The following is an 11,699-nucleotide window of genomic DNA, read 5'->3' as shown; positions in this document are numbered from 1 at the left end:
ATAAAGCACAAGCAACCGTATAACAAATATAGGTTAATATAGTTATCCATTCTGCGAATTACAATCAGAGTAAAAAGTTTTCAAAATTCATCCAATGATCATTCACAAACTACTCAACATAACGGCAGATTTCGACCTTTTTCACGAATAAACTTTATTCTCAGTGAAGATTACTGGATTTGTCTCTCACCAAATACATTCTATGAGCAGCAGCTTTTTTAATCTGCTATCAAAATTCGCTAAATAAGTCGTCATAATTTGATATTTTGGAGCGATATTCAATTTCGGGACACAGAGTTCAAGGAGGTTGCCAGGAGAGTTAAAAATATTGCTATCTCGCGCCATATTCGTTACCTTTTTTCTTTCAGACTGACCTTCTATTAAAAAACAAACAAATATAATATAATTGGTGTATGAGAGTCTTGAAAATCCCGTTTCAAAATGCATGTTCTAATCCTGTCAAATATACGCAACACCTTCAGGATTGATCTTTTGTTTAATAAACATTTATAATTGCAGGATTAAAAGCCACGTTTACATCCTGTACTTTTATCCATTTCAGGGTCTTGTTAGTTGTACGGGTCTAACAGCTGTGTACCAACTGCGCACTGCAGGACATAAGTACGAATACTTTAGTTTTTCGTCAACTTAAAAATGAAGTATGAGGACATTCTGCATAAAATTGGTGGTTACGGCAAGTACCAGAAGATAATAGTGGGATTGCTTGTGATAAGCTCAATACCTAATGGACTTTTTACGATGGTAACGGTTTTTACACTCGATACTCCATCGCATCACTGCTATGTTGATTTTGCCAAGTATAATCTGGTGAGAATTTATTGTATTTTCATATAATTATGTTTTCAATTATAATTTCAATCGCGCATTGAAATTTACAATTTTTATGAAATTGTAATCTGTTGGTACGATTTATAGATTGAAAATAATTTAAAAACAATTAGGCATGTGCATAATGCAATCTAGGATCAACCACACCATCGTCTATTCTATAGTATAGACTCTATACTATAGCCAATAAACTGTTACTTTCTTACCCCCCCCCCCCCCTCTTTTAATACAAACCTTGACATGCTTACACATATTGAATTCAGCCTCTAAGTTGATGTACCATGAAGGAAGGTAAGAAATCTAATCTTGGTTGTACGGTCAAAACAATATGTTTAGTCCTCGAACTACGGGTATACGACCTGAATAGCGCACAATATCATCTAATAATTAGTTAAAAATGAATTGTTATGACCAGCGATTTACCCCAAAATTCTATCACACCATATAGACGAGGCTGTATTCTGCATTGCTATTTTAGTCGTGGAATGATACATGCATCAAATACAGAATGGTCCACAATTAGCGATTAAATCTAATTTAGCAACTAATTTTTACTAAAATACTTGCAGACCACATTGACAGAAGCTGGAAAAGAATTGTGGTTGGACCAGCTAATTCCGTGGGAACAGAATGAAGATGGGGAACTGGTCAGAAGTCAGTGCAAGAAATATGCACCCGAGTACGTTGGGATTATATATATATGTATCTATCGGTATGGATTTTCAATCTTCGTAAGTGATATAATACCAAGGTTTTGCTGCAGGTTCAACAAGACTTCGATGAACTCCACAAATACCAAGAATAGAACAATAATTCCATGTGATGGAGGATGGACTTTTTACCCGATGTGGGGTGAAACGACAGTCGTCATGGAGGTAATAGTTACAGTTTTCACTCGTCAAATAAATTTAGACTGGAATTAATATAAATTTAATTCATTCTTTAAAGTTTGATTATCAAATATATAATTAGGAAACCTATACGATATTTTTTTTCAATATAGTTTTAAATTAGTGATTGTGAATGTAGATCGGAGAAACATTGTTCGTCGCTTTATACAGTATGGGCAAACCACTCTATGCTGCAAATGTCGTCATATTATAGTATTTTAGACACGGATTAGGTTTTGAGACTGAATAGATACGTGGAGTCGGTAAATACAACGAACAGCGGCTCACTCGAAAATATGTAAACAGGATTAGGCTTAACGATTATTGCGATTAATTTAAAACATGTTCCTTTAGTTAAATACCGTTATCACCTTATTAATTTCTTAGTATCACGTTCATCGATTTCGAAATTTTATAACCGTTATTGTGGAAAAGGGAATTGAATATCATTCAATTTGCAAAGTTAAAAACAGCAAAATTGCGACTCCTGTACATGAAAACATGGCATATGTAATTTGACATAACATATTTTATAGTTGAATTGGGTATGTGATGATGCGTGGAAAAAGCCGTCGGTAATCTCTCTCTACATGGCTGGAGTTCTACTTGGATCTCTAGTCAGTGGCGTTCTGTCTGACAGGTTATTTTTTTTTAAATCAGATCATTATCTTGATAGCGCTAAGTCCAACTTTTTATAACTTCCCGATGCATGAAGCCCTACTTGATATGATATGCTGAAACCTAGTGATTTAGAGTTCACTGTGGTTGGATATTAGCTTTTTTAATTTTAATTTGTTCTTTTTTATTATATATATAAAAACTTTATTCATGGCTTTGGAATAGATCACAACTAAATACATTTCGGGAGCAGAATCATCAAATGTTTGATCGAAAGTTTTTATATTTCAAACAATTGCCGCCTGGTATAAATGCAGGCAGAATAGTCGCTACAAATGGTCGCTTCTCCAAGTGTCCTTAGACTTGTGCCCAAAATTAACGTGCTTTGCCAATTGCTATACAATGCAAAACCTTTCTACCAAATTTGATTTAGGTATGGACGAAGACCAGTGTTTTTGTGGGGAACGTTTTTGCAATTCGTTTCAATGTTTTGTAACGGATTTTGTAATAACTCTGCTTTGTTTACCGCTACTATGTTCATGGCAGGATGCACTCAACTGATAAATTACGTAGCAGCATTCGTTATAGGTAAAAAATTTATTTTAGTAAATAGATTTCATAGTTGATGCATAGTTTCATATTTTCAGTTTAAATTGAGAATAGACAGATTTCTCAACTCTACTTAATTTTTAAATATTTCTATTGTTATCTTTTATATACATAATCACGGTCAACCGCAAACGCATTCTTTCACTGCTCGCTACTACGGGAAATACAATGGAAATTTCCATAGTGTGGTGTTCGCATGTTTAGCTAAAACTTATTCATACGCCCTCTTATCTTCGCCGTAGGCGAAACTAAAATCGACGCTGTTTGGAAAATACTAAGACAAGAACATTTCGTGGGGTTATAATAAGACACTTATCCTGAAAACATTGATTCAAATTAGGGTTAAACATCATAAAAACATTATGGTGGCACCGACATACATATGCACGGAAAAGCAAACATAACACTTGGTGAAATGATATCATTAGATTATATTTGTTCTAATACTTGTGATCTTGTAGTTATTACAAATTTGACAACATCGACAGTGCCTTCATATATATATTCAGTTTTTATTGATTCTCAATTGAATTTTTAACAAAATGATTGTATTTCTTGTTTTAGATCAAGAGAGAAATTTTGCATGAATATTTATTGAATTACGTATCAATATCGTTTATTGATATTTGTTCAGTGGCCTACAGCTTAAACTGAATATATATATATATATCGACCGTTCTTTCATTCATAACCGCCAGTCAATAATACAAACAGTTCATATATAAAGCTGTGTGAACTTTTAGTTTTAACTGCTCTTATACACTTTCCAACATTATTTTGTTAGTTCAAACACCTCGTATACTCCCAAACCGTATATTAAATATGATCTTTAGAGCAGGGGTTTCAAACTCGCGGCCCGCGGCCGCATGCGGCCCCAGAGAACTTCCAATGCGGCCTTCGAACGCTTAACAATAATTGTAATATTTTGTAATTTTTTTTTTATTGAAATGTGAAATTGATTATTCACACAGAAAACGGCACTTTACTGAAGATAGTTTTGGAAAATTAAAATTTGTTTTGTTTTCAATTTGACCCAACTATGGATACACCTCAACCTAGCAAAAAAATATTTGAAAAAAAACACTTTAGGGATTAAACGAAACGCAAAGTACGTGAAGAAGGTGGCATTTTTGAAGAAAAATGGGAGTTGCAATATTTCTGCATTTCTCAAAATTCAAAAGCACATTGTTTAATTCGTCACATTTCCATCAGGACAATGAAAGAATACAATATAAGTCATGGGTGGGCACGGATTTTGGAGCAGGAGCTAAAAATATTTCCCACCAAGACTTGCGATTCATGTAAGTGTGATGTCAAACTTACATTTTATGAAAAATATTTACAGTGTTACAAAAGCCTAACTGAAAAACAATGATCCTCGTAACGAAACTAAATTTAATCGCATTCTCAACAAATTCCTTATATTAAAATTTGGTTTTAGTTTGGTTTTGGCAGCATGGCGGCCCGATTGAACTACCCAACGGGCCGGATTTGGCCATCGTGTCGTAGTTTGCTCATGTCTGATATAAGTAGACGTTATTAAAATAAGCTCAGCAGTCAATATGACAAATTTAAAGTTCAACTTCGAACAGGAAATTTTCACGTGTTATATATATATTATTAAAGTTATACAACTACCTATTTACTAGAAATCAATATCAATCATAACTTAAGCGGTCCTATGTCACGTAATGGTAGGAAATGTGGCGGGAAATGTCTGGTCCGAAAAGTCAGTCATCTGTTTGTTTACTGATTAATAAATGAAATGATAAACGTGATATTTTTGCATTACTCAAATTAATCGAACATACTACACGATCCAGATTACCCGATGATCATGCGACCTCGTTAATTAGAGTTGGTACTGTAAAATCATTTCAGCCTGATATTAATAAGTTGGACGCACAAAAAAGATGCCAAATGTCAGGACATATGTAATGAAAAAACATTGAGTTTATTCTGTAGTATTTTTGTAAATTTCGAGTCTTTATAGTTAGAATAAGTCTTTCTTAGTGTATGTATTATTCTTCATTTATGAAAACTTTGTTTAGAAATGATTTGGATAGTTGTACATAAAAATTTATGATTTTTGGTATTAAATACAGTAAATTGCAATAATAGTGAAATGCAAAAATTAAAATGTAATTTCGAGCAAATGACAAAACTTCATTCGACAGTTTAATTGCATCACAAATTCACAATATAAGTCACAAACCTATCTAAAAATATGTTTCAAGTATACATTATCAAAATAAATCACTTTTTGCGGCCCTCTGCACAATTTCCAAAATGCAATGCAGCCCTCAAAAACCCACAAGTTTGACACCACTGCTTTAGAGAATCATAATCGCTTCAAACAGATATTCAATCAATACTATTCTTATTGAAATGTATTCCAATGGGAATCCCATGGGATGGGATAGAACAGGCATAAATTACTACGGGAATGCGACAAAAAAATTTGTCCCATGGACAGGCCTGTTACTATCTACCATACTACCAACACCCGTTCGATGGTATCGTTTTTGCGAAATAGGTGTCCAACCAATCGGCACCGTCTTTCTCTGATGTTCCGCATCAGCAAGCAACCGACCTGCATTCTTCTTAAGACTTCAGCATTTGACGCGTTCTCTGTCCATAAAATTTGAAGCATCGTCTTGTGGATTGTCCAAGACTCACTTCCGTATGTCAGTACCGACCAGACGTAACCCTTTAGCTGCTTTTTTCTGGTGCCAAGTCCCAGATTTCGTGCACACAGAACACTTTTCATATTTAAAAATATTTTCTTCGCGACTGCTATTCTGCATTTTAAATTTGATACTGATCGACCATCTGATGTAATCATGCTTTCCAAGTATGTAAAGCTTTCCTTCTGGCGTATCGCGGTTCTATCCACAGATAGATGACAACGAGGTATCTGAGTTTTTTTTACTACAGACCATTGAAAACGTTTTCTGACAGCCCCAGTTTCAGCCTTTTTTTGACTGCTATATCCAGCAGTTCTTGCAGTTTTTCCTCCGAATCAGCAATCAAGGCAGTATCATCTGTATATCTGAAGTTATTGTAGTTCCTATCACCAAGCTATACATTCGGCTTTGTCGTTAATTTCAACAGAGCAGTTTCACTATACAAATTGAACATATCAGGAGATAGCCCACACTCTTGGCGGACACCCTTCTGAATTTCTACCCATTCACCGCTTGTGCCATGGAGTCTCAATGCTGTTTTTTGATCCCAGTACAGACTCGCAATCAATTGATCTTTCTCATTTAATCTCCAGATCCTCCAACATTCTTATCAACTCCCCGTGTTTGACGCAATCAATGCCTTCACATAATCAATGAAACAAATGTACAGGTCTATTCAATTATCACTTAATACTTAATGTATAACAGATTGTTTATAGTCTGACTTTTTCTGAATCATTTTGAATTCGTTTTTTTAAATTCGATTTTTTTCCCATAGTTTTTTAGAGTCAAACCGAAATATTTCATTTATTCTGAATTTAATTCCAAGTACTGGCAAATTTCATTCATTTAGATATATTGATTATTATTGCAGTTACAGAAATTGTGGATTCTTCTAAACGTGCGCTGGTAGGATCTTTAGAGGTCGGAGGATTCACAATTGGTTACATGTTGTTACCTGCAGCTGCGTGGTATTTGACCGATTGGCGATGGCTGATGTGGTTCATGGGAGCATTGGGAGTTCTGTTCATTCCATATTACTGGTAAGTATGAAATCAGTTTAATTATGTTGATATTACGTCACACTTTTTAAGAGGTTAAGATAATATGTGAAGCATAGTATGATGTTATGAATACTTTGACAAGCAAGTGGAATGACCCAACCTTTTCCCTTCCCGCCGACTTTCGAATTTAAATGGAATTATCTGTAAAATAAATGATTATTTAAAGTAAGAAAATGCTTGGTTTGGGCAGTGCTGGCTAAATACCGCAAGTTACTCATTCTTAAAACATTTGCAATACCTGAAAATTTGCATCTCTGATACTTTCATGAATACTTGCTCATAATAAAGATATTAAATGAAATGAGAATCTACTTTCATCTACAAAATTAGGTTTATCTATCGATGAAACCCGAGGAATCGACCTCACATATTTCAGTGATATTAACCGTATTGCTTACAAATTATTACAATGAAATATTTCGCCAATATGATATATGCAACATACTTATACTATTACTTCAAGATCATAACTCTGTCCAACTTGTGAATTGCCTCCCTGGACATTTTGTAAAATAAGATCAATTATACAGTATATATAATATACTTGGGTAGCGGTAATGTAGATCAGCCCAATTTTGCAAACTTTTAGGGTATATTCTAAACTTCCTATTGCAGGAATTATTGTTCTTTGTTAATTTTACCAGGTTGATACCTGAGTCTCCAAGATGGTTGATTATAAACGGAAAAGAAGAAGCTAAGCAAATAATTTTAAAAATTGCAAAAACAAATGGAAAATCTTTTCAAGAAGAAGACCTTCTCTCGGTAAAATTTAAGATTTGTCCAAGTATCGCATTTCTGCCTGAAATTTAAAACTATGAGTGCACTCCAAAGAGTACGAGTAGATTAGTACGCTCTGATAAACTTTTCGAACTGTAGGCTATATAATTCTCGAATCAAAACTAGTGCCCTAAATAATATCATAAATAAATAAATAGACAAACGTGAAACAACTAATCAATATACATTTTTGAAGTGAAACTTTGCAGAAGACATGGTAATGTTACAAGAACGCACTCGGAAATAAAGAAAGTTCGGGGACGTAGAATCACAAGTGAACTAACAGGCCAAGAGCTAAATAAAACTTATCGATATTTTACCGGGCACTATCAAATCTCAATTATAACGAGATTTAGTTAATTTAAAAATAACACGGTCAAGAAAATATTAATTTAAGTAATCTGTGCAAATCGGAACTCCCAGGATGCGTGTGAACCATATTTTTTGAACTATACATTTTCTCAAAATATATTAACCAATCCCATTATTACATTATATATAATTTTACTTCTATTTACATTACACTCTTAATAGTTAAACAAAGTCAAAATGGACGAAGATTCGACTGATGGTATAGAAGAGCAGTTTACGTACCTTGATTTATTTCGCCATCCGTCTATAAGACGAAGATCATTTTTAATGTTTCTCATCTGGTAAATTTTATGTATCATGTATATCAATTATTGTACCTAAAATGATGATTGTTACAGGCGTTATAACTTATAACTAGTGATTGGATTCAGGGGCTTCGGACGAGTTATAGCGTGACTTCGTTCTGAGAATGTCGCGATAATCAGCAAACCTGATTTTGTTTCGAACGTTGAGCGACTGTGGTAAACGGGTAACGTCAGTGCCGGATTTACAATTAGACAAGGTGGACTGAAGCCTAAGAATCCCAAGCCTTTGTGGTTTCGTCATGCAGTTTCGAATTTTGATTTATTAAATAAAAAGGTTGACTATTTTTTACGTAGTCCCACAATAAATTATTCAAAACAAAAACACAAACACATAGTTATTCACCGATCAATGTCCCTGAGGAAAATAAGGTTGGAACTCTCTGGTCTAGAGGCCTCTTATTGTCTAAATCCGTTGTATTTTCCGCCTCGAAAGTTATGTATTGTAAAGGGAGTCATGTTCATGTAGTTTAATTTGTGAGATACATTGGTAAATATGACGTACAATTATAAAGGAGCAGCTATATATTCTACGTGTTTTCTTGTTTTTAATTTTGAGAACGGGAACCTATTTGTATCGAACTCACGAATAACAGGTCCCTCAATTCAAAATATGTATGTTAGATCACCACTTGGTCTGCATTAACATGGCAAACTTTAAATAAAACTAATGCATAACATTCAAATCGCCAAACAAAAAACGTAAGTCATCAGCTGCGTTCGTCCGAATTCTAAAACAAGAACGGGTTCGCGCGAGTTAAACTATACATAGATCGCCTTATATGATTAATAAATACGTATTTAAACAATATATCAAATTTTAATCAATAGTTTCGCGTTTGATCTATCTTTATAGCAGCCAGTCCATAAACGGTGAAATTTCCGTTTGGCTATTTGTCAGCTCAAGTTATAGCTGCCACCATATCAACAATTCTCTAATGATAGTAAGGTTCATTGTGTAACGGGTGAGGCGTTCGCCTAGTGTTTTGTAGATTAGTTTGATTGCTGATTGAGTCTGAGTGGTAGTGCAAATATCAGCGTTTTCGATCCAGTACGTAACATTGGCTACCAACAAGATATATGTACGAGCAGGTGGTAATGAATTTTATAACACTAAAGCAAAATAGCTACAATAGGAATACTCTAGATTTCATTCTTTTCTGCACTGAAGCCGTGAGCTTGCATTATATTGCATTACTGAATTCATTTCGCAGGTTTACAGCAAGTATGGTCTACTATTGCATTAGCTTGGGAACTTCTGATTTGGGTGGAAATAAATTTGTCAACTGCTTTGTTGCGGCGGCGGTTGAAATTCCTGCTTACGTTTCTTCCTATTTCCTTATGGAGAAATTCGGCCGCAGAACCATTTTATCCAGTTATCTTGTTTTGGGTGGAATAGCTTGTGCTGCCGCGCCGTTTTTTACTTCAAGTTAGTGTTCACAATATTTATCTTCACATCTTGACGATTTTTATCGAGATCTAAAAGCAAAGCCGCCAAAAAATGAAATAAAAATGACTAAATTTCAGAAACCTAAATTAAACTAATGGTAAATTTTAAGTTTATATAATATATATGTATAAAGATATATATAATATATGTAAATGTTTATGATATCCGCATGAAGGATGATATCGTATTTGGCTATATTTTGTATATAAGGTGAAACCACCATCTGATTGCTAGGAAAACTGTTAGATAGTCGAAATATAATTTTTTTTCATAAGTGCTTGACATTTCAACTATATTCTTTTAGTCAGCGAATCTCTCATGATTGCATCTTCCATGATTAGCAAGTTCAGCGTGACTGGAGTTTTCTCCATCATTTACATATTCTGTTGCGAAATGTTTCCCACCAAGATGAGAAATATGAGTGTTGGCGCATCCTCTACAATGGCAAGGGTGGGAGCTATAGCAGCACCATACCTTATTTTCGTAGGTACGTTTAGTCTGTATATATATTTGTATATTTGTTAGTGCAAGAGGAAAAAGACTGAAATAGGCTAGTGTCTTATGCCGGCAAGACTTTATAATGATTCAAAAAACTAACATTTATCTTACAGGAGAAAGTGTCAGTCGATACATTCCATACTTAGTAATGGGGGGATTTTCTGTAATTGCTGGTTTATCGACATTGCTGCTTCCAGAGACTTTCAAAGTGCCACTACCTGAGACATTGCAAGATTCTGTCGACTTAGACAAGTTAGTACTATATATGATTATTTAATACCAATCATAAGCATTAACCGAGCATTCAAAGATGTTAGACCAGCGTTTCTCAATCTTTGTTCTGCGAGTTTCTTAGGAGTGTTTCGCGCAACAGGTATCGAAATTGCGACTAAATTGGTCGCCATGACGATCTTGGTGGTACTTAGGCAACTATGGGTCATAAATTTGATATCCAACCAAGCTGACAGCCCTCGTATCAGTCTGGAAAGCATGTCGTTTTTGTTAACCGTTCGATGTCTCATGCAAGTATGAACTTCTTCCTTTAGTCAAAGATAAAGTACCACCATGAAGAGGAAACTCAGCGAGATAAAATGCGTAGGTGTTCCGGGGGGGAAGTTTGAGACACGTTGTGTTAGACCATGGAAAGTTGTTTAGACAACACGATGCTATCTATGATGCATATGCTAGGATAGTTTAGCCACATGATTGAGTTATTCCATTTTTTAGATACAATATAGATTCATGTAAGAAGAGAAATGCTCAATCGGAATGTTTGCATCAAATGCAGGAAACCAGACAGGAAGAGAAAATATGAAGTTTTCTGATTTTGAAAAAAATGGCAGTTAACGTCTCATAATGTTTTGTAACCACTTCACTGCATATAATATATTTTTTGGGGTTTTAGTTTGCTTCTATCAATACTGACGGGACAACTCTATTTCTATTTTTCATCTCGTGAGCTAAACATGATTATAATAGCTCTCGGCTTCAAATATTTGTGAATTGTACAATATTTTTGAGTATCATTAGACACCTCAAAATTCTAGGCGGAACAACTGAATTATGTCAACTTCACGGTTCAATGTGTGAGGTAATTGTAACTTATAATGAGTAGGGTCCGAAAGTTTAACCTCTATTTTTCAAATATATTACTGAAATATACCTCTCCATCACTCCGCTATTTATTATTTGATATGAATCTTTCTAATAACTGAAATAAACACATCTTATATACTAATCTTGTGTATTATTGTAGTCTATCTTGTTTAGCCTTTATCCTTGTACACTAATTATATGTTACGATTTCCTATTTTTACGTGACAGGCGTGCATCCTTGAAATTTCGAAACATTTTGAAAAAAAATCCTCCAATTTTTTTAATTCAAAATACTCTCTAGGATTAATGAAAAATTTTTTTGCGAATTTGATTCTATATAATTTGTTAGGATTTTTGGCATTTACCGCTTACATCAAGTGGACTTCGTTTGCGAGACACGAGTTTTCAAATGTTAACCCTGCTTAAATCGACCGATAATATTAGTTAGGTCCGCTGATGACGTATACTGAGATCTCGTCGGCGTAATT

At 34.4% G+C, this 11,699-nt stretch overlaps 1 protein-coding gene across 1 annotated transcript; it reads left to right on the top strand.

Annotated features, from left to right (window-relative positions):
* Nucleotides 1-565: 565 nt before the first annotated feature.
* On the top strand, nt 566-11,353 carry LOC120327951 (organic cation/carnitine transporter 2-like). Its single transcript, XM_039394327.2, has 12 exons — nt 566-828; nt 1,419-1,528; nt 1,613-1,724; nt 2,276-2,379; nt 2,791-2,945; nt 6,528-6,696; nt 7,362-7,479; nt 8,029-8,147; nt 9,383-9,597; nt 9,923-10,105; nt 10,230-10,368; nt 10,843-11,353. The coding sequence occupies exons 1-12, from the start codon at nt 655-657 to the stop codon at nt 10,928-10,930; spliced, it is 1,686 nt and encodes a 561-aa protein (XP_039250261.2). The 5' UTR covers nt 566-654; the 3' UTR covers nt 10,931-11,353.
* Nucleotides 11,354-11,699: the final 346 nt, after the last annotated feature.

The sequence above is a fragment of the Styela clava genome, chromosome 7, assembly GCF_964204865.1.
Source record: "Styela clava chromosome 7, kaStyClav1.hap1.2, whole genome shotgun sequence".
Classification (NCBI taxonomy): domain Eukaryota; kingdom Metazoa; phylum Chordata; class Ascidiacea; order Stolidobranchia; family Styelidae; genus Styela; species Styela clava.
This window is presented reverse-complemented; position numbering and strand designations above follow the sequence as displayed.

Bases quoted from the DNA above. Each gene is read 5' to 3' on its own strand.
- LOC120327951 (XM_039394327.2), top strand. From the start codon at position 655: ATGAAGTATGAGGACATTCTGCATAAAATTGGTGGTTACGGCAAGTAC. The intron at 9,598-9,922 runs GTTAGTGTTCAC...ATATTCTTTTAG, and splicing joins CGCGCCGTTTTTTACTTCAA to TCAGCGAATCTCTCATGATT. The intron at 10,369-10,842 runs GTTAGTACTATA...TCCATTTTTTAG, and splicing joins GATTCTGTCGACTTAGACAA to ATACAATATAGATTCATGTA.